We start from the raw sequence: 23,645 nt of genomic DNA on the forward strand, positions 1-23,645 counted from the left end.
CTTTTAATTTGTTGAAGATAGATATGAACTCTAGGTATTTTTGAGTTTATGAATTAAATATATGTTTAGCTATGGTTTATGTATGATGAGTATATTCTAATTTGCTTAATGTTTTTTAGTCTTTAAATGTGGATATAAGCATTATAATGTATCAAAAGAAGAAGCATACTCGATGAATCTTTTAAATGCTAAAATTGATAGTGAATGTGATATTATTTAAGTGACTTGTAAGATATACCATGAAAAAAGTATAACTAAACTTAAGAACTATTCTATGAACTTTATATGGTTAGTTTTAACCTATCCGAGATGGAAGTTTAATTGAAAAATAATTCATATGACTTAATATATCTTAATAAGATCTAGTTTAAAATTTACTTAAAAACGAAGTTAAAAAATTACATACATTTAGGATAGTTAGTTCTCTCTAAAAATGACAATTAAATAATGGAAAATCCTATCATCACATCTACTCAATAACTAAACTCATTCATTCATTATTCTTTGTTATTTGAGGAAATATAAAATCAATTCCTTAACATTTAAGTGTCATTAGAATTCATTCTTGCAAGAATTCTCTAGTTGAGGCTAAAAGTTGATGCAACCAAATCTAGCAGCAAGTGCACGTGTCATACAAGTAATAAAGTGAACAAAGTATCTTTCTTATGGCGATTAATTAAACTAATTGCTCTAATATAAGTTTATCTTTATATTAACTAAACTATTAAAATATTAGCCATTCAAATTAATAAAAAAAATAGTTTACTCACTATTGAACCTATAACTAGAGTGTTCTTACAAGAATCAATTCTAATGACAATTAAGTGTTAGGAATCGATTTCACCTCCCCCCCAAATAAGAAAAAATAATAATTAAATGAGTTTAGTTATTTGGTATCATGCAATGGTTGATTTTTCAATTATTTAATTTCCTTTTTCAAATAGAATTAACTATCGTAATTAGATATAATTTGGGGATGTCATTTTCAAGTATATTTCAAATTAGATCCTATTAAAATGAATTAAGTTTTGTGGAATCCTTGTTTGGTTTAACATCCCTCTTAAGTAGAATAAACTAATGACAAGTTTTGTAGGATGTTTCTTAGACCTAGCTTTACCTCCTTCATGGCATATCCTACAAGACACTTCCTATCATTAATCAATTTAAGTATTTAAAAGATTCATTAGTCATGCATCATCTTTTGGTACATCATAATGCATAAATCCATAATCAAATACTAAGAGACATTAAACATAGTAGAATAACTCGTCATATATACTTAGTAACTAAGCTCATTCATTCGTTACTCTTTGTTATCTAGGGGGAGGTAAAATTAATTTTTTAGCACCTAAATATCATTAGAATTTATTCTCATAAGAATATTTCAATTATATGTTTAATAATTAGTGAATTAATCTTATTAGTTTGAATCACTCATCTCGATAGCTCAGTTGATATAAGAATATAATAAGAATAAAGTAATTAGTTTAATCTATCCTCTTAGGAATGATACTATTGTTATTTATTTCATTATTTGTACAAATAATGCCCTTGCTAATGTTATTTAATTGTATCAAGTTTTTGGCACTATTGTTGAGAATTGAAAATATATTTTTATTATAATTACTGTGACTATATTTATTAGATTGAGCATTTTATTTAAATATTTGAATTTTTTAATGAAATTTATCTTTAGTGCGTTGCACGTACTAAAGGGGCAACACCTAAAGCTTTAGATTCAAATACTGAAAATGCAGAATATGCATTGGAAAAAAGGGCATCCATAGACACAAACACAATAGGTTAAAATAGTTATCATAAGAAGCCACAAGATTCAATAGTTGGTATAGTTTAGAGAGTTATCTTAAGAAGCCACAAACATTAATTTGGTTAACTTTTTAGAGATTTGTGACACATTCAAACATAATGAGATATCAAAAATGTAATTTAATTAAGGTTTTCATTTTTTATTATAAGATAAAGACAAAGTTGATTGCTCTCTCCCCATATTCAAGATCTATCACCATTGGAAATAAGATGACGCATAAACTTTTAAGTAAGTAACTAAGACTATAAAATTATATAATAAAATTACAATGTTTGTGTAGCTTAATGACAAGATCCTCTATAAAGCATGGGAACACTTCAAAGATCTATTTAGGAGACATCCTCATCACAAGCTACCAATATGCTTATAAGTACTAATATTTTATAATTATTTGAGTGGTTCTACACGTAATATTTTTTATGCAACTTTAGATGGCAATGACAATGAGGAAGACTTTTAAATAAGTTTTGGGATTATTGGAAAAGATGACAACCAATTCTTATCAATGACCCGTTGAAAGCGCACCCATAAGAAAGCCCATGAGAGTCCACAATTTTGATCTTATTTCTCAATTGGCAACACAACTAGAATAATAAGAAAACAGATAGGTTGCAACTACCTAAGTGATGTGCAATTTTTGTAGAGGAAGTCATTTAAATATGAGTGTGAAATGAGTTATTCCTTCTTTATTGAATTCATTATCTTATCATTCTCATCAAATCTTCAGATAATTGCATTATTTATTTCTTTGACTCGAGAATTATCACCTTTTTTTTTATGTAATATGCTCTTGGTTGAGTCAAATAGAGACTCTAATAAGAGTGATCTTTTCGTGCTGACGATTAATTTTGTCATGTTCCCTTCCCTTTTTGTACTAAAACAAGCAAAAGGACATGAGGCAAAAATAAAAAATAGAGTAAGGCATGATTAATTAATGGAAGTGTTATGCATTCGATTGCATTGCCATTACAAAAATGACAAATTTAATCAAGAGATCATTAACGAGAGTTCCATCACATTTTTTACTTGCATGTTATTTATTTACTTATTTATTTTTTATTTTTTAATGAAATTTCAAAAGAAAATACCTTTGAGTTTCCACATTTTTTCAAATTAATATTTGTTTTAAATTGTAGGATTACAACTTAAAAGCTTTTCGAAATTCGAAATGAAGTTTCAAAAGACCCAAAATATAGTTCTTTGCTTCTTCAATTTTCTCCCAATCTTTAGTATAATTTTCTTTTGGCAAAAAGCTTTTTGAATTCCTTAACATTTTGCACTAAAATTTATCAATTTTATTAATGAATATGCAACCAATTTTAAGGCTTAAAAAATCTCATTTATGCTGCAATATGCGAAAATGATTAAATTTTTTTTTTAAAAAAGACAAAAATAAAATCATCTTTGTAAATTATACATAAAAATAACAATTAAAATAATAGTGTACATAAGTTATTTCTAAGTAGTTACATCTCCACTAGAATCACAAAGTAATCATAGATGAGATGATACGAATGACAGATGAGATGATACGAATGACTAAATTAACTCTGAAGATTATAACTTAATTTTTTTTGAACGAAACAAAAGGGTCGTAATTGATTCTATTAAAAATGAGATTAAATATTAAACATTTTATCCGGAAGTTTAGGGGAGACAGTAAAAAGTAAGAATATATAAAACACTTATTCCGATATAAACAATTATTTTTATTATAATTTATAAGTATATTTTAAAAATTTAACTTCCGTCTAAATGTATAATAGTACTATTCATAAAAATTTATTAATCAATATTTATAACCTTCCTTGAGGATGAAAGCTTATTTGATTATAGTGATGGATGGATAAGATTAGTTTCAAAAAATTTCTACTAAAATAGATTTTGAATCGTTTTATTTTTATCAAGAATGATTACTAAAGATATCAAAATATCATCAAATCACAAAAAAATGATACAATCAAAATTACACTAACCATTTATCTTAAAATGACATTTAGTTTAGCTTTCACTATGTATTATTCATATAACAAAACAATAATTATTCGGTATAAATATAATCACTTTACAATATAAACTTCCATAAAATTATACAAAAAAAAAAATAAAATCAAAGTATTAATAGATTTATACGATCTAACTAATTAAGTATAATTTAGACAGAAATATGAGATAAAATTTGCAACTAAAAAAAACTTACACATTGATTTACCCATTGTATTCTTTTATTTTTTTCATTAAAAATATTTTTAGTTGTATATAATTGTTTTCGTATAATTAATTTTTTTAAATTTACATTACGTACATAAAGTTATACACTGAAAATAGTACAATATTAGAATTTAATTTGTTTTAATTTTAATTTTAATTTTTTTAACATGACATAGTTGTGATTATGTTTTGGGGAATTTGTATAATGTTTGTTGAAGTGGATAAAGATTTGATGAAGATTCGCATAGTAGACGAAATACAAGATAGAGAGGTATAGGAGTCTCCATCGTGAGAAATTAGAGAAAGGGAAGAGGTGATTAGGCCAAAAAAAATAATGGATTACTGATTTTTAACCTAACCAACCACAATGAGAATTAAACAAATGGAAAGTGCATTTAAAATAAAAACAAAACTAAGATCATCGGGCACAAGCTAATGGGGGCTTATCCACAAGTACCTTCTACTTCTATCCAACCAGGGCCTACAACCCAAGCACTTTTTCTGTCTCAGTTCTCACAATCATCTTCTTCGTTTTCCTTTTCATCTTCTTAGGAATCCCTAACAAGTTTTACCTCTTCGCTATCCTCGTGTTTAAACTGGTTCCCTTCGATTTTCTCTTTTCTTTTCTTTCACTTAATCGATTCTTGCCACGAATCCTAGCTGGGTCCACCTGAAAATCTATCAATTCCCCTGATAAATATCTGATTTTCCCATCTGGGTCTGTTCAATTTTTTGGTTTTGATGATGGGTCTCGATGTTTATGGTCCCTGGTTTCTTGTAGATTATTGAAAATGTTGATTTATCGTTGATAAAAGATACCGGTTTGGCTTCGTTATTTTTTGGGGCTTTTACAATTGCGATTATATTACAGAGACTGGTTCCATCTCTGAGGTGTTGTTAAAAAATCCATTGCCAGGTGGAGAAACCCTTTTACGGTGATTGTGGTTATGATTCATGGGATCTTCTGGTGAATTCTTCGTGGAAACAATATTTTTGATTTGGTGTTTGTGTTGAATTTTGCGTGAGAAATAGAAGATGAAGAGAGGGAAAGACGACGAGAAAATTACGGAGCCTTTGTTTCCAAGATTACATGTTAACGATACTGATAAGGGAGGGCCTAGAGCACCGCCGAGGAATAAGATGGCTCTGTACGAGCAGCTTAGTATTCCTTCTCAGAGGTACAGTCCGGGAGTGTTGGCTCTTAATCCAAGTAATACTAACAGCTTGGTTCCTCCAGGATCCTCCACTCAGGTAATTTTTTTTTTACGAAATTTTGATAATCTTCTCCTTTTCAGTGTGCTGCTTATTGTTTATTGGTTTTGTTATTTATTTAAATTTTAGTCATTTGACTTCTCAGATTAGGACATGGAACTCTTGCCTTGGACTATGGTTACTATCGTGATCTAATTCATTTGAGCATATCATCAGTTTTATTTCCGCTGTTAATTATTTTTGGAGGATTAAGGATTGGGTTAGAGAACTGTGGATCTTCTACCGCATGTTATTATCCACGTTAACAATTGGGGTTTGTTAGTCGTTTAACTTCTCAGATTAGCTTAACTCTTGCCTTGAACTGTGATGATTATCTCATATTTTGTTCACTTGAGCATATAGTCTGTCTTGTTTCTGCTATCGATCATTTTTTGGAGGATTAAGGATTGGCTTTGTTAACTATTGATTTCATACTACATGTTATCCTCCATTTTAACAATAGAGGTTTGTTTTGATAAATATATGGGATTTATGACCTATTCAAGATTTCTCTTGAATCTTTTTCACATTAGCATTTTCCATTTGCTTCTTGATCCGCGTGCTGGGCCCTCTGATCTTTCAACTGGAAGCTGCACAAGCCCCAGTCCCCACTTCTAAGTCGTATACATCTTATCTTTGCTTCCATACTATAGTGAAATGTACAGTCACCGGTAAGATACAGAATTTTTTTTTGTTCGAGATCAGAGTCTCGTTTGGACCCCTTTTTTGCTGAATAGTTTCTGTTCTTTGGGTCTTTTGTCATTACTGATGCCTTGTTTTGCCGTTCCTATGGGTGGCATTGTGGAATGAGCTCAACTCAGCCGGGACTGCTCATATGTGGAAGTTTCACTTGTGCTTGAGTAAAGCTAATGCCTTCCACCTAGACTTTGCCATTAAATCCATAGGTTCGTTTGCTGAGCTAAGTTGAATATCACCTATCTAACTGTTGTTATTCACGAAACTTTGAACTATGGTTCAACCCGGGAGTAGTCAACAAACTGTTCAACTAGTTATTGCTACTTGGTAAGATGAGGAGGGTATTTTCTGGGTAGACATTTTCCTGAACCTTACTCAATTTTGTAAATATTGCCTAATGATTGGTTTCTTCCACCTATAGCTGTTTGCCTAGTAGGCAAATTTCCTTTTTCAAGTTGAAGATCTCAACGACTTCCTGTTAAAGTCACATGTATTCTTATCAATTACATTGACATATGAAAGAAGTAAGGATACTGCCTAGATCATAGTTTGGTGTTCACAATTATGTCTCTCTGGGCTCTATGCTCTGAAATTTATGGAAAGGAGACACCAGTCCTTATAGTTTTCAATTTGATTCAGACATCTTATGCACTTTCTCGTGGTTCTCATCTTACTTATTGCGAGTGGCATATCTTATTAATGTTTTGCTAAACGAATAGATTGAACTAAGATTTCATCATTATTTTTCTTGTTATATCAAAGAAATTATAGAGATACCTAGGAATAAGAAAAGGGAAAACTATAAGAAACACACAGAAAAGATTATGAGAAAAATAGCTTACTATTCTCAAACAGACTGTATGGGAAATATTCTTACCCTCTTAACAGTTACTGATGTTGTTTTTTATTAATATCCATAAGGTATCTCCCTAAGTACTGCTTTGGGCCATTAGTTCCCAGGCTATTTAGGCTGTTTTGGTTTAAGGTGTGCTTCTTTCTCCATCCACTGAGGCTCTAGATTGCAGGTTACTTAATACTTGGAGAAACACATCTCCTACTTTTAGTTGTTAAGGTGTCCGTTCTTTTGCAACCACTGAAGCTGTACTTTTACGGTAATTCAGATTATTATTTCACACTCATCAATATCTCTTATATTATTAAGTTTTACTTAGAAGTTTTGAGATATCTTAGGGTCTAGTTTCTTTAAAAGGTTGAGAATAGCTATCGATTGTGTTGGTCAGAAAATGGCTTTTGTACTTTAAAAATATGAAAGGAAAGATGGCCTGGATTCACTTAATCAAGTAAGATTTTCTCAAGCTTTTATGTATTGGTTTAAAGCCATTCACCACTTTCAGTAACTCTGTCCTTGTGAAACGGTTTATGGAGGAAGGTTATGTTGCTACATAGGGCTATTGAGGAAACAGTTGCAAGCAATTTCCTTTGCAAAAAAGTTGATCTTTCCTTCTCTTCCACAGTTTACAACAACCTGGATGTAAGGATCCAATGGGAATGTTGGTCTTCAAACTTAGAATATAAGTGCAATGTAAGAATGTTATTGCCATTCTTGCTGCCATATGGTTATTAAGTTGATATCGAATTGTAGAGAGATCCATTCTTTAGTTGGGGTAGGTTGTGCAACTTCTAAATTGTCAGCTGCAGAAGTGATATTTGAATTTGGTTCACTTACTGACTTTGTTCTCCAATTTAGTTCATCAGTTGACAAGTAAGTTGATTAGAGCTTTTTTTTTTTTTGAAATAAAAGTATGAAGTTGTATTGAAGTAAATGTGCCAAGGGGGCACCGCCCATCTACAAAAAATTTACCGATCGATCAAACAATCGACTATAGAGTCGAGATCATCAAAGTATTCGATGTTATGTCCTAAAATAGTAAACCCAAAATAATGGAACCAGTTGTCAGTGATGATTCTAAAGTCAACTTCTTTTCCTTCGAAAGTACAATTGTTTCTTTCCTTCCAAATAATCCAAAATATAGTGAGAGGGATGAGTCTAAAAGTTTTCTTGTGACAGCTCAATCCTTTCCATGCAAGAAGCTTATCCAAAATTGATTTATGTTTGACTCAGATAGTCCCATGAGGCCAAGAATACTAGACCAGAGTTTGTGAGAGATTCGGACATCTCAGGAAAAGGTGATTACACGTTTCATTGCTGTTTTTGCAGAAAAAGCATCTATTGACAATTGTAGAGCCTTTTTTTATTAAATTATCTAATGAAAGAAGGCGGCCCTTTGCTGCTTCCCATGCAAAAAAGGAAATTCTTGAAGTGATACCCGATTTTCAAATAATATTAATTGAAAATTTTGTCTGTTCTTGTGGAATATTGCCGACCAAAATCTTATACAGGGACTTAACTGATAAATTGACAGATTTGGTGTGTTGTCATATGAGTTTGTCATTACTGTCAATTAGGTGGATATGAGACAGAATTTGGAGCAAATGTTCACATTCCTCAATTTTCCAATATTGCAAGTTTCTAAACACTATCACTTGCCATTGATTCAGTTCGACAATATCTTTTACTAAAATATTTTTGCATCTAGCAATCGCATAAATCATTGAAAATCTTGATTGAAATGCTTATTTTTCATGTTAAATATCTTTTCAGAAATGAATTGATTAGAGCTTTCAGACTAAAGCGAATATGCATAGCTTGTAAGCGAATCTCTAGGCTCCTTGTTCTTCTTTTCCTTTTATATTTTACTTTTTTGGCTGCAAATTAAGAGTTGCAAGTTTGTTCTTGTGCACCATGTTTGTTTATTTATAGTTATATGCTATAATTGGTTCTTTTAGGTATTTGTATGAACACATTCAGCGTCTATTTGACTTTGTGATGAAGGACAAATATTCTTGATTTGTCTACTTAAGGATTTGAGGATCAAAACCTAGATATTACAAAGAGTTTCTTAGACATCTCATCTAAGAAGTTTTTAAATATTACAATTAAGGGGTTTGATTGCGTCATACAATTAGAAAATGAGAAAACTCTCATATATTTTATTGAATTACTGAATTTTCTCGTAAGAAGTGAAATTACAAAGATATTTATAATGCTCATTATGTAATCTTTGTAAAGAGCAATACACTAAGAAATACTAATACTAATAAGATAAAAAATACTTTATCTCAAAAAAAATAAGACCAAAAATAGTACTAATAAATACTAATAAGAATGAAATCTTAAAGTTACTTAAAAAGTATAATAGATTCCTAAATAGTATAGTAATTTTGCATTTAAGAGAATTATTTTTTTAAACTATTTATATATTCTATAGCTACTCCAATCTGCATCATTTTCTGGTGTATGGTAGTAGATAAGCTACAATAACATCTTTATTGTTTTAGTTCAATTACTTTGCGTTTAGCTATATTCTCATGAAACTTATATTTGCAGGGTCATGGCATTGAAAGAAATTTGTTCATCCCAGCTCATGCACCTCCTGCAACACCTACTCGATTGGCTGATGCATTCAATGGTGACCAGCATAATGGGGCAAATGTGAGTGGTCCTACAGGACAACAGGAACAGAGAAATAAGGGCGGAGATGAAGACGACTTTAGGGTGCCAGTATTTGTTCGCTTTGGGATTAATCAACATCATAACACAATTCAAAATAGTGTTGATAGGGAAAAGGTCACTCATGTTAATGTAACTTATCCCGGAAGCTCAATGAAACTCCAAAATTTGAGTCATAAGGAGCCAAAACAAAGTAGCTCTTCAGGTCTTACAAGACAAGAGGTGAGACACCAGGGCAACGAGAAGCAAAAAAATTGTGTTCTGAGGAAGGAGCATTCTGCCAGAGTAAAGATTGATGAACCTGTTAAGGAAATTAGTGGATCTTCAAGGCAACAACTTGGAGATGGTGGCAAATTAAATGACGATGTTGCCCAGTGGCAGCAAGGGGCTAGGACTGGGTTGCAACGAGTTGATAGTGGACCAGTTGATGATGGCGACTCGTTGAGGGATGTTGACAAAGGAATTATGCCACAGCTGAGAAGTAATAGTTGTTCCAGGGATGATCCTAGCAGCAGCCCAGATGAACATGACAATGATAGTGGATGTACCAGAAACAATGCACGTGGGTCTTTCCAGCTGGTAAATGGTGACAAGAGTGATGATGTCTCTGAGACGTCCATGGTGGATTCTATATCAAGCTTGGATATTTCTCCTGATGATGTGGTGGGCATAATAGGTCAAAAACATTTTTGGAAGGCAAGAAGAGCAATTATCAAGTAAGGATGCTTGCTAATTGATAGTTTTCTGAAATCTTTCATTTTTTTAAAAGGTTGAGGATGCATATGATATACTTTGAGGTGCACTCAGTGACAGTATCCACTTAAGCTAATCGTGGCTCTATTCGAGGACTTGGCTACATATGATACGATCTGTTGCATAATGTTATTTCAATTTTTTAACACAATAAAAGCAAAAAAAAAAAAAAAAAAAAAACACATGCATGTAGAACTTCTTGTGTTTCGAAGGTGGGAGGTGAAAGAATGAATTTCGTCAGATACAAATAAATGGGTTTAAAGAACATCTTTATACTTTTTTTTTAAAAAAAAGAATCTCACTTACTTGGTTTTTTATCATTAATCAATTCCATTAGTCTAGTTGGCTAGCTTGTAATCTTGGTTATGTAATCTCTATTTAGAAATTGGATGTTTCTCGGAAAAATGAAGCAACCATTCTGTTTATAGGAGCTATTGTGATCTTTATTAGAGCTACATTTATCTTCTAGTGTCACTAGGCTGAATTTGATTGTTAAATGCTATGTAGAATGCCAAGACTAGCAATTTAGTATTTCTTTTGGATTAAAGAGTGAGGTGATTTATAGTAGGAAGTCCCAGGATTCCTCCCAAAGTAGCATTTTTGTGTTGTTGAACTTCCATCGATAACATATTAAAGCTGGATCATCTTACAGCAGGGGGAGGAACAATACTAGCTGATGTACTTTCCGCAAGTTAACCTCCGAGACAGCTGAACTCCTCATTGTGATTTTCCCATCTGCATTAAGAAAGAATTCCTGTCTTGGTTTGGTATTGCTTTAGTTTGCTTTATGGTCCTGGGATTTATCATTTCTTGGTGGTTGAGGGCTTGGAACACAAAGGGGAAACGAGCAACGGAGGATCCCTGGAGCTATTGTTGAGTTGCTCTAAAAAAGAGAGAAATCGGAGAGTAGTTGATCTTGTAAAGTTATTGGTGAACATGATGATAATAAGGATTTATCTTACATGGTGTATTGATGCTGGGAGTTGGGGATCTTCTTGGATTTCTAGTTTTCTTATCAGCCGCTTATAGATTTCCGCTCTGATTTACAGCTTACATTTTCTCCACACTTTTCAATAACAAATTTTGTAATATCGTGTTCTTCCTATACAGAAAAATGAGTCATAAAGATCTGCCTTTTTTTTTAAGATCTTTTACTTCCATGTTGCTTTTTTAAATTCATTGTCCTTGAGGTACTTTGTGGTGTACATTGAAATTCTTCTTGGTTATGATTTTAGGTACTTGCTTAAAAGTTTCAACATAGTTTTTTCTATCAGCTCTTTCTAGTTTTTGACTTTTTATCTCTCCTTGTGAATTAGCAAATGATATTGCATACTGTTGGTATTGTGTATATAGCGTGCATATTATGTCACTGAAGCTGTTTGTCTTTTAAATGTAACTCTGCTCATGAAATGCTTTAATCTCTTGGATAAAATCTTACTGGTGTACTAGTAGCGAAGTGGTGCATAAATGCCACATGCTAGAGCTAGGAGGGTGTCTTGGCATTGTTAAAAGGTTTGGAAAGGAATTCCATGGAATTCTAAATCTGAGCCAATGGCATAACCTGAACTTCAACCTGTCCTTTTACAACGTTGCAGTCTCTAAGCGGATAATCTAAGGATGTTCTTTGGTTGCTTGATGATCCTCATGCTGCTTTTTATTTCCCCATTCCAGAATATATACATGTTCTTCTCTTGTTTGTCCTAGAGTTTTTAAAGTCTCATCATCTTAATTATCCTTTACAATCTTGTTCTTGATCCAACTCCTGTTACTCTATACAGTCAACAGAGAGTGTTTGCAGTGCAAGTATTTGAGTTGCATAGATTGATTAAGGTAATGTGGCCTCTGATCCCATTTGTTAATCTTCTATTCGTCCCATATAGGGGTGCAGGTCGACTTATGAATGGTGATTTGTTGAAAAGAAAATGGCTTAACGTTTTTGTGTTATTGACAGGTCCAGAAACTTATTGCAGGATCACCACATATTTTGCTGGAGGATAGTGCTTTTCTTGGTGTACCTTCTTTAAAGAGCTCTTCTGCAAAGAAATTTACATCAGAGTATGTTGTAAAGTTGCCGCTGCAGGCTGTCAATTGCAAAGATGATTCTGAGAAGGCAAATGATAAAATGGAATGTTCTGCTGAAAATGCAGTCGTAAAGACATCTCTGCCTTCAGCAAGAAATGGTAGCCAGCCTTCAAATTATAGTAATCAGCAATGTCTGCGCAATCCACTCCCAGCACCTGTGGCACCTGATGCTAAAGTTGGTCCTTGGTCTTATCACCCGTCACCTGGGCATCAATGGCTGGTACCTGTGATGTCCCCTTCTGAAGGACTTGTATACAAGCCATATCCCGGACCAGGATTCGCAGGATCGGTTTGTGGAGGATGTGGACCTTTTGGGCCAACACCCATGACAGGTGCTTTTATGGCTCCAGCTTATGGGGTTCCCGGGCCTCCTCATCAAGGGGTAGCAGTTCTTCCTGGTGCTCCTCCAGTTGGTCACAGTTACTTTCCTTCATACGGCATGCCAATCATGAGTCCGTCCTTTTCAGGTTCAGCTGTGGAGCAAATGAACCCTTTTAGCACACCTGGTGGACATGGTCATATTGCTAACTTATCTGGAGGGGGAGCTAAGCAGAGCTCATGTAACTTATCAACCCAGAAGACTGGAACTATACCACAAGTAGTGAAGCATCAGCCATCTAAAGATACACAGCTACAAGGAAGTACAGCAAGTAGTCCTGGTGAGAGGGTGCAAGATGGTATAGGTAACATTGGTGAAGGAAGGAATGCACTCCCACTTTTTCCTACGGCACCAGATGCAGTCATGCAGCCTATTGATACAGAGCAGCAGACGAGAGTGATCAAGGTTGTGCCTCACAATCCAAGATCAGCGAGTGAATCAGTGGCTCGAATTTTCCAGTCAATACAGGAGGAGAGGAAACACTTATGACTCAATTTAGCTTGCTTGCGGTGCACATGTTGGGAGTTTGTAAATGATGTTGAACTCATCTAGCGAGTATATTACCTCCAAGCTGTTTTTGCTTAACCACGTAACCTAGTAATCTTCTTTTGTTTTTGTTTCTTGTCTAAAAATATGATTCACGTGTAGATATCTCTCATAATATTATCAAGTTGGTGAAATATGAATTACTCGTTTCTTCCATTCTTCTAATGCCTTCTTTTCCTTTAAAATAATTTCTTATTATTAATCTGTCACGAGAAGCACTTGAAGCCAGGGACCTCCAAGAGAAGCACTTGAAGCCTGGGACCTCCAAGAATGGAGAGATTAGGAAGCAACTACTAGGCCTTTAGTTGGACTGTTGTAGGGTTTATGTTTGTGAGGTGCAACGGAAGAGGATGGAAAGGATATGAAGGTGATGGGAGGAAGAGAAGGGTACCTTTGTGTTTCCTTTTGATTGGGTTGTTGAAGAAGTAGGATGAAAAAGATAAAAGAGAAAGAAGGGTATTAGTTGTATAGTTTTACCATTTTGTAGAAATTAAAAAAAAAAAAAAAAGAAGAAAAACCAAGTTTGTTTTTTTTTTTTTGAAGATGGTTTATTGCAATTGTGTAGGTTCATGATGAGTAGTATCATATTTGAGTTCTACTTGTTCCTATAACATATGAATCCAAATCAATGCAGGGTTGGGTTTAGAAACTTATTAATCTTTTTTGCTGGTATCAAATTTGCAAAGTTGGATATTTAGAAATTTTTAATATTTTGTTGTATTTGGCCTAATAAGAAATAATCCTCATTTATAAACTTGATAGACTATCCTAGTTCATCACTTGAAGCTTTAGATTTTTTCTGGCTTTATTGAGCTAGCAAAACTTCATGAACAATTACAGATATTTTGGCGGACAATTAAAATGGTGAATAATATGATCAACAAAGACTCTTTTTAAGTTCAAAAAATTACTGTCTTGTGAGCCATCCATAACACCCATTAAAGGGGATGGGGGGGTCACTAGGATAAGTTTATTAGTTAATAAAGTCAAGGAAAACAAGCCATGAATTCTTCCAAACAAAACTTGTGGATCGACTTCCTTGCATAGCCAATCTAAATCTCCTTATAATGTTTGAAACATGATCTTATAAGAGTTTGAACAAGTCAAACAACCCTTGTAAGGAACATATTTACAGCTCCTAAAAACGTTCAATTAAGATAATGTTTGGTATTGTTATAATATATGCTGAGAGATATAAACAACTTGAGCACAATAAAAAAATAAATATTGTTTTATTTTTTGTTTGACATATTAAAGATGATACGTGAAAATGCTAAAAATAAAAGCACAAATAAAAGACTTTAGTCTTTCTAAGTAAAACAAAAAAAAAAAAAAAAAGTCTTGTCAATATATTTAAAGTTAGTATTATATATCTTAGATCGATATGAAATTTGAGAGATTGAAATTCATATTGTGAACTTTAATTTTATATAAAGAATCAATTCAATCAATAAAAATTGAATTAATAAATTAAAAAGAATTGTTAAATCATCCTCTAAAAAATATTCAAATATTAGAAATATAAAACACTTATTTAAAGAAAATACAAAAATATAATAAAAACTCATGACTACTTGTTTAAAGAAAAAACTGCCAAAGCTTTTCAATTTCTATTAAAAATTCAGAACCAAATAATTCTTCTTATTAAAATCAAACATATATAACAATGTCTTGGAACAACCCTTTAAGCATAAAAAAGTATATATACAAATTGTCTACTTTTGTTATTGTAGCTAATCTAGTGATGTTAAGAGATTTTATCTAATTAATAAATATTGTCTTAAAAATTGGACAGTTTGAGCATTATTGCGTAATTCACTCATAACTCAATTAGTCACAATTTATTGTATTGAGAACTAGATTTTAAAAGCTTTTCATTGACACCAGTATTCGCATGCATGTTTTTACCATATTATACTTATATCAAACTCCTTCAGCTGAAAAATACGAAGTATTCGCATGCATGTTTTTACCATATTATACTTATATCAAACTCCTTCAGCTGAAAAATACTCATCGTTAAGTACGCACTCTCTTTATTTTAATGAAATACAATTTAGTAATAAATGTTAAAAAATCATAAATGTCATATTTTGCTAGAATACCTTGTAAGCATTCTCTCCAATATACTTCAACATTTTGAAGGATCCATCTACTTTAGGATTAAGCTTAGCATATTTTGTAAGAGGAAATCTTCCTTTCTTATCTAGAATATAAATAAAGCTGAAGAGAAAGGGAAGGGGAGTCGGAGTTATAAGAACCAAACTCGTCCTTCAATCATCTATATTTGCTGATAATTTATTATTATTTTGTCTTGACAAGATGAAAAAAAATAAAGTTCATATAGAATGTGTGGGAGTTATGTCGCCATTGTTGTAAATAAAAATTAGATGTATAGAAATCATACATTTTTTATCAATAATATGTGGATGCAAAAAGAGAATATATAATTAATAATAAAATTTAAGATCATGCAAGAAAATTGTAAGTACTCAGAATTGGGGCTGTCAATCAATCAAAATTATAATTTATATTTTAAATAAGTTATGAAGAAAGTTCAAACCATATTCCGAATATAGAAAAACCAACTTAATATTATCATGTACAGATATATCTACTTTAATTAAATCTACTATTATTTTAATTTCAAAAATACTCTATATCTGTATTTATCTTTTTAAAATATATTTGTTTAAAAATTTAAAAAAAAGATAAATTTTTTTAATAATATTAGTAACAAATAAAGAGATGAATTCGAATGACATAGATTATGTCTGTGTAAGAATATGAAGATGTACTTGTTTTAAAGATTTATATATAACTAATTTTTTTTTTTACAAATCATTTTCTATTAGATGGTTATAATCTCTATGTGTATTTGAATCTTGAATTGTATATCTCTTATAATAAAGCAATCAATTAAAGAAATAATTTAAAAAAAATATTTTTTAAATTAAATTTCTTTTGAGAACATTGACATACCAAGAGTGCAAAAACTTTTCTAGTTGAGGCATTTTCTGAGTGAAGGGTATAATGGTAACTGTATGCTACAAATATTTAAATAAATTCTTTTTCAAATTATGTTCGCATGTATTTCTCTATTTAAAAGTTATTTATTTAATATTATAATTGTTGTCTATTACATCCTCTACCTGTTTTTGTTTTTTACCCCATTTCTCCCAAAATAAATTTCTCACGGAGCCCATATTCTTCGACTACTGCTCCACCTTGGTTCTGCAACTGGTAAAACGCTCAGAAGCTTGATTTCGACGCTGATAGTCCAAGAAATCCAAAAATGGTTAACTTCGTGCTCAAGATTGCTGCCGACCTTGAAAATTTGACGAACCTTCAACCTCAGGGTGGCTGTGACGATCCGACCTTCCCTTATTTCTTCAAGGTCTCCTCTGCCTTCTTTGGATTTCATTTTGTTTAGTTAATGCTTTTTTCTCTTCTTCTGTTTAGTTTTCTTTTTTTTTTTTATTTTCAGTCTTCTTTAAATATAGTGGATGATTATTATTATTGTAGTTTCTGTGTGATGGTTTTTATCCTGTTAAATTCATTTCAAATGCAGGACTCAAATCTCCTCGAGTTGCATATCCAGAAATTATTTTAGGGTTTTCTGATTCTGTGTTTGCTTGTTTTAGTAATTTATAGTTTCCTCTTTCTTACTCTGTGTTTGATATTCGAAAATAGATAATCATTATCATTTCTAGCTCTCTGATTCTTTTCATACCTTTCATTTTATCTGAGAATCCTCCATCGTGCTTCTTTTGGTCATCAGTTTTCACCGTCCTATTTTCTCTTCTTAGGTTTGTTTTCGTTTCGTCTCACTTTCTCTTTCTCTCTTTTCCGGTATGTTAGGATTTTGATTTATACCACTATATTAGTTAAATAAAGCTGTTGGTGTCTTCTCTATACTGGTCAAATGAAGGCGATGATAGTTTTTCTTTTTGACAAATCTTTTAAGCTGTGTTAATAGAATATTTGAGCGTATCTCTTAACCTTTTGAATTTCTTGGATTTTTAAAAATAATTTTCTTCAAATGTTAGGATCTGATTTCTCTTCATAGTTAAACAAATGGTTGCATAGTTGTCCATATTTAACTTTATTATTCCACATTCTCGCTTTCATATGTTGCATTTTGTTACTAATATTGTTTTGTTGTATCATTTTCTATATCTGATATCATTTTCTAAATTGAACCCATGAATCTGTCCCATCTTTGTCAATGTACATATCTATTATGCAATTTTAGCTTGTTAATGTGGTAAAGAATCCGATTGTTGATTTTTTCTTTCTGCAATTGATGTTTGTTTTCTTTTTTGGAGTTGCAGTTGAGATGTGGGAGATGCAGGGAGTTGAGCGAGAAGGAAACATGTTTGTGCCTGAATGATACTGTTACTACTTCAGGGTCCAAGGGAACCTTTAATCTTGTTCAGAAGGTAATCATTCTCTTGCTCTTCTTGTGTTCCATATATCTACGTGGATATATATAATTTTTTTCAAGTGTATACAAATATAAAGAGAAACACAAGTGACTAAAATTTTTAGAATACAATTTTTTCTCTTGTTTCCATTTTCGAATTTCTTCCAATTCTGCCAAATGATGGCGCTTTGCTCTGTCAAATAAATTTCTACGGTTTCTAGAATCCAACTGAATAAAGCTAGCAGAAATTCTAATTTTGGTTCGTTTCATTTTTAGATGCTAATTTAAGTCATTTAAATTTATCAAGTAATATTCTATAGATTCCTTGGGACTCAAGTTTTTGTCCAACGGCTTTTAGTTGCATTTATTTTCTCTAATCTAATCAACCTAATTGATGACTTTGGCATGTGAGGTGCAAGGTTTCTTTTATTGCATTTCTTGTAATTTGACAAGGACCTCATGTCATTAGCAACTAAATGTAGCATTTCACAAGATATTAGAAACACAATTTTGGAGTTTTTATTGATATAAAGGTGAAGAAAATGAGTGGAACCATATTTTGTTTGATTCCTTATTATAAAGAATACCATGTCTTTTTAATGTTTATTCCCAGATTGGTCCTTTGTAGTCTACCTGTTAATGGTTGTCTGACTGATTCAGTAACTCATAAAAGGTTTCATAGTAGCTGGGGCAGCTTTAAGCCACTGTAGTTTTTCTTGTAGTCTTTGTCTTCACTGTTGTTGATGGCAGTCATTTAGAGAATGTGAAACTTATGCAGTTAAATAAATTGCAAGGATTGAATTTGTGCATTTTTTGTAACGACCCGTGAACTTGAAAAGAAGTAAATTATAAATTAAGTGCGGAAGCGAAATAATAGCGTTGGAGTTTACATCCCCTGCACAATAATTCAGGATACTCAATAGAAATACGGGAATGACTTTTCTAAAATAACAACTAATAATCAAAGAAATAAATGAAAAATAAACAAATTAAACGTCCTACTCGCAACTCTCTTGTGGATCGGGTTCTGGATCTTGGTTCTTTTGATCTGAAATGGTTAATTGAAATAGTGAGTTACACTAATTCAGTAAGAATATCACGCTACTCACCAACACAAAAATGAAGGTTGGTAGAAATCATAAAAATAACTAATGGAACTCTTAATTTAAGTAAAATTCGTTTATCATAAATAAAATCATTTACTGCATACTTATCGTAACGAGATTTTCAAAACCGACCTATAGAGTCAATAACATAACAATATCATAATTTCATATTCCATTAGTTGGAATAATAATTTTCTCATTTATCAGTCTACTGATATTCATGGGGGTCCATAGAGATGTCCCCACTATGCGTGAATCATTTTTCAACATTTTCAACTAACGGGCCGTCCCCATATCCCGTCCGGTATGAACGCCAAGAAATATCATCTCTCAATACCCCGTCCGATATGAGAGGTGAAACGGGCCGTCTCCATATTCCGTCCGGTATGAACGCTAAATTACCAATTTTCGATACCCCGTTCGGTATGAAGCAACGTTCACGGTAGGGTTCTTTATGTACCCGATTCGTCCACCATTTCTCAGGATACCCAGTAAGACTATCATTCATCCTTCACTTAATCAAACAATCTCTCGTTTACCATTAATTTTCAGTTTCCCAATAACATGCAATACATGCATTAAGGAAACACAATTGAGTTATCATACCAATTCCAGTGTATTATCATGCATTCAAACTGTAAAATCAATCAATCAGTTAAACATGGCAAACAGTAATAAATAATCAGTTATGCCTTCATTAGTAACCTGTAATTAATTATGGATATTTTCTAATTTGTACAAAAGATCACATTATTTGTAATTAAACTTCAATTTCATAATAAAGAATAGGGTAAGAGATTCTTACTCAAATTGATGTCCGAAATGCTAAACTTTTAACTGCGCTTACCGGCAGTCCCCCGGTTCCTTGAATTTTCCTTTGAGGATTAAAATATACTTTAAGTACCTAGAAATATTATCAAAAAATCCAAAATCAGTGTTAGAAACCTTTTTTGATCAATTCCGGAATTTCGGCACGGCGGCGGTTTGCTTTGGGTTAACCGTTTTCGGCCGATTTTGTACCAATCCCTGCGAGAAAACATGTTAAGAGGGCTCGGTTGGCCAAAAAAAATTGAAAAACTGAAGCTTATCGGTGGTGGGGTTTTCCGGTGCAGCAGCCCTACCGGCTCGCCTTTGCAGTTGAGTGTTTTGTTTCAGTCAACCTGTAGAAAAAAAATGGTGATTATAATGGTGGAAAAATTATACGAAACGGAAATCGGGAAGGGTTTTATTAGAGGTGGTTTTTGCTTTTTCCCACGACGGCGCCGCCGGACTTCACCCGCGGTTTCCGGCTCATCTGCCGGTCCTTTTACTCCGATTTGATCATGGGGGTGTTCAAAATTGAATTTCGAGCGAATAAAATTTTTTTTACCTCTTTTGGTGGTTGGAAGTGGCTCCGATGCGGCGGTTGACTCCCTTCCTGGCGACTGCCTCTTTTTCTCCGGCGGGCGGAGGGGGGAGTATGACGGCTAGGGTTAAGGTTTGGTGTGAAAAAAAATATTTATATTCATTTCCTTTTAATTTGGGTCGTTCATCGCATTTAATTTGGACCGTCCATCGCATTTAATTTGGACCGTCCGATCGCGTTTAAATAGGAAGTGAATCTGGACCGTTCATCCCAATTTGATCTGAACCATGCGATCACGTTTAAATAGGAAGTGGATCTGAACTGTTCATCGCGATTTGATCTTAGTCATCCGATCGCGTATAAAGGGGGAACAGATCCGGACTGTTCGTGCGCGCGGGAACAAATCCGGACTGTCCGATTGGGGGCATGCGAATCGCCAGCGTGGTACTGCGTCAGCGTGCCCTTGCTACGCGGCGTGTTCTGGTTCATCGGGGCTGCTGACTGGGCGTCTTATGTAGCACAATTTTCTTAAATTGCGTTTTGACCTCCAATTTTTTATTTTTCTTTCAAACCCCCAAAATTCAAAATTTTACCCATTTTTTCCAAAATTGTTTTCAATTTCATCATTTCATTATTTTTCTTCATTTTTACATTAAATAAAAATTCAAAAATTATATTTATACATTAATTTTAAATATATTAAAATTAATTAAGGGTATTACATTTTTGAACACATTTAAATTGTGTTTCTTATGTTCATTAGCTATTTAAACGGCTTTGGTAGTGAATCATTTCAGTTTTTTTGTTCCTTCTCATCTTTTGAATGGGTTTTCTCTCTTGGGTGCTAATGTGGTTTCTTATCTATTGTATACATGCAGTGCAAATTCTGTCAAAGGGAAGGAGTTATCATGATGATTGCCGGCAAAGGTAAACCACTTACTCAGGAAATGAGTGAAGCTGGGATGGATGCCCCTCTAATGGTGTTTGACTGCCGTGGTTATGAACCTGTTGATTTTGTCTTTGGTGGTAGCTGGAAGGCTGAATCTGTGAGTTCCAACTTTCCTAATTTACCTTTCTGTGGTACAAAATGGAGAAGTAGTAGTTTTCTGGAACTTTTAATATTATTATTTTATCTTTGTACTGCTCAGATTGCATTGCTACCACAAGAATTGCATTCTGTTGTAATTTCAGCATTCTTTTTCTTTTTTTTCTTCTCTTAATTCCAGATTTTGTTGATGTTTTTCTTCGAGAGACGTGCATAGATTTTGATTAAATTGCTTTTCGAAAAAAAAAAAGAATAGTGATTAAATTGATCTTTTTTTTTCTTTGATAGAGAAATCGATCTTTTTTATAATGTGAGCATTGTGCATGAAGGCTACATTATAGTTCAAAATGCCAGTTTTATGGAATAGCAATAGGAATATGACAGAAATGAGGTGAAGATTGGAATAGAGATAATATTTTAATTTCACATTCAATTCCAAAATGATGGATTTATGATTTCTACCTAATCAAGCAGAAACATTCACTTCCAAGTAGATGGATTTAGGATTTCTACCTAATCAAACAGAAACATGAGTAGAATGCTATACCTGTGAACTTTATCGAAGTTGATTTAATTCAATTTTGGATCCTGTAGAAAAATTATGACTCCATCACACATATCAAGTAATTGAGGTCAAGGAATAGAGTAACAATAATATAACAATTGATCTAAATGGCTAGTGTTATTGACTTTTCAGATTTTCCTTCTTTTCTGATTGTCACTGGAGAATGATAAATCTATTGTCTATGTTTTACTTGTACCTTTCATTTGCAGGTAGTGTGTTTTGTGATTGGCAATAGCATAACGAACTTATTCTTGCCAAGATATTAAACTTTTGATGTTTTAGGTTGTATTAATTTCCTTGTTCCATTTTTCAATGTAAGACAAGTCGTGATTCTGTAAATGGAAAGAAATTTTCACGAGCAAGAAGCTTTTTATGTTTATGGAATAAGTAGAATATCTATTATGATTTGATTTCTTTAGAACATTCTTGAAACTTTATATACATATTGGACGCATATGATATGAACATTTCATGGATGGGAATATTTTTAACCTTGACTTTCTTTATTTCTGTACTGTATTTGTTCATTATATTTGCCAACATATTTTCATTTCGTGAGTTGGTTTCCAAAAGAGACATTGGTGATGACACAAACTGTGAATTCTTATGGTGGTCATTTCATGGTAATTAAACTTCTTTGTTGCCTCAAATCTGTGGAGAGCCTTTCTAAGATTGGCCTTCTATTCTGTTCAATTTGGATACTTTATGTCATGACCATCAACAGGGATAGCAAACTAAGACTCTAAAGAAAACCATACAAAAGACTGGAGCTTCAGGATGAAAAGAAAGAAAACATGAAATTTGTTTAGGGTATGCTTTGAATAAATCTAAAAACTTTTTGGAATTCGTTTGTAAATTAACACTTCAAAATTGTTCCTAAAATGATTCAAAATAACCTCATATAGAATAGTAAATGAAACTAGATCAATACATTCTAAATTCCATCAAATTTAGTAGAATTTGAATTATATTGTTTCAATTTCATATGGAATTCTGCATGAGGTTGAATTTTTTATTATCTCAATACAATTGACGCTATGTTCTAACTGAAATAAGTTGGAATACAAATAAATTTCATAATATTTTTGGATTTGTTCCAAGCACAGCCTGGAAAAAGGATTGATGGACATAGCAATTTTTTTTAAACAAAGGGTCTGCAAAATTCTTCTAGACATGTGAATCCACCTTTTTCGGATTCGGAAACATAATGGACAGTGTAATTGGTTCACTTCTACTCATAATCATAAATTTGCTTGTAGTTATCAGTCTTTGATTCTCTCAGAAATGTATCTAACCATCTGTCCAGTTTACCTGAACTTTGCACACACTTTTGATTTTATTTTATTTTTTTTCCGTTTTGTAGACATCTGGGACCAAGTTTGATGACATTGACTTGTCGGGAGAAGACTTTGCAGATTATGATGAGAAAGGAGAGTGCCCAGTGATGATATCAAATCTTCGTTCAACTTTTGAGGTGCTGAGGTAGAGTTCTACTCTACTAAATGTTTTTCCTACTCTGGTAAATAAAAGTCACTGTTGCCTGTGCATGAAGTAGAAATATGTTAGCGGATATATATACCTGGCATCATATGGATTTGTTCATAGATTTACTATTTAAAGTTATCAACCAGACTAATAAAAGGAATCACGTTTTAATGTTTTTCCTGACATGCGCAAGCATTGACTGCTCATTAGATCTGTTTCGGAAGTATGAAAATAGCATTGTATAATTATTCAGAAAAATTAGGTGAAGCTGGTCAAGGTATTTGTTGTTCTGTGTTTGGTTGGAAGTAGTTCTTCTGATTATGCGTGTCTGTGATAGTTGTGTACTTGTTGATCTTATTTGATTCGGAAATGGTTATTATCCACAGATGTCATTA

The 23,645-nt window shown here is 32.6% G+C and overlaps 2 protein-coding genes across 2 annotated transcripts; both read left to right on the forward strand.

The window, feature by feature from the left end:
- The first annotated feature begins 4,509 nt into the window (after positions 1 to 4,509).
- Positions 4,510 to 13,434, forward strand: LOC110812405 (protein EARLY FLOWERING 3). Its single transcript, XM_022039177.2, is given in 5 exon segments — positions 4,510 to 5,290; positions 9,396 to 10,234; positions 12,050 to 12,101; positions 12,223 to 13,215; positions 13,217 to 13,434. Coding segments are annotated over 5 exon segments (2,115 nt in total). The 5' UTR covers positions 4,510 to 5,074; the 3' UTR covers positions 13,232 to 13,434.
- A 3,005-nt stretch (positions 13,435 to 16,439) lies between these two features.
- LOC110812414 (uncharacterized) lies at positions 16,440 to 23,645 on the forward strand. Its single transcript, XM_088207149.1, has 4 exons — positions 16,440 to 16,675; positions 17,613 to 17,720; positions 21,034 to 21,201; positions 23,129 to 23,645. The coding sequence occupies exons 1-4, from the start codon at positions 16,574 to 16,576 to the stop codon at positions 23,249 to 23,251; spliced, it is 501 nt and encodes a 166-aa protein (XP_088063275.1). The 5' UTR covers positions 16,440 to 16,573; the 3' UTR covers positions 23,252 to 23,645.

Source organism: Carica papaya, chromosome 7 (genome assembly GCF_054855325.1).
Source record: "Carica papaya isolate Zhongbai chromosome 7, ASM5485532v1, whole genome shotgun sequence".
In the NCBI taxonomy this organism is placed as follows: Eukaryota; Viridiplantae; Streptophyta; class Magnoliopsida; order Brassicales; family Caricaceae; genus Carica; species Carica papaya.

What these genes read in the sequence shown, in the direction of transcription:
- LOC110812414 (XM_088207149.1), top strand. Translation starts at nt 16,574, where the DNA reads ATGGTTAACTTCGTGCTCAAGATTGCTGCCGACCTTGAAAATTTGACG. An exon ending in CCTTCCCTTATTTCTTCAAG is followed by an intron (nt 16,676 to 17,612) that starts GTCTCCTCTGCC and finishes TTGGAGTTGCAG; the next exon opens with TTGAGATGTGGGAGATGCAG. An exon ending in CCTTTAATCTTGTTCAGAAG is followed by an intron (nt 17,721 to 21,033) that starts GTAATCATTCTC and finishes GTATACATGCAG; the next exon opens with TGCAAATTCTGTCAAAGGGA.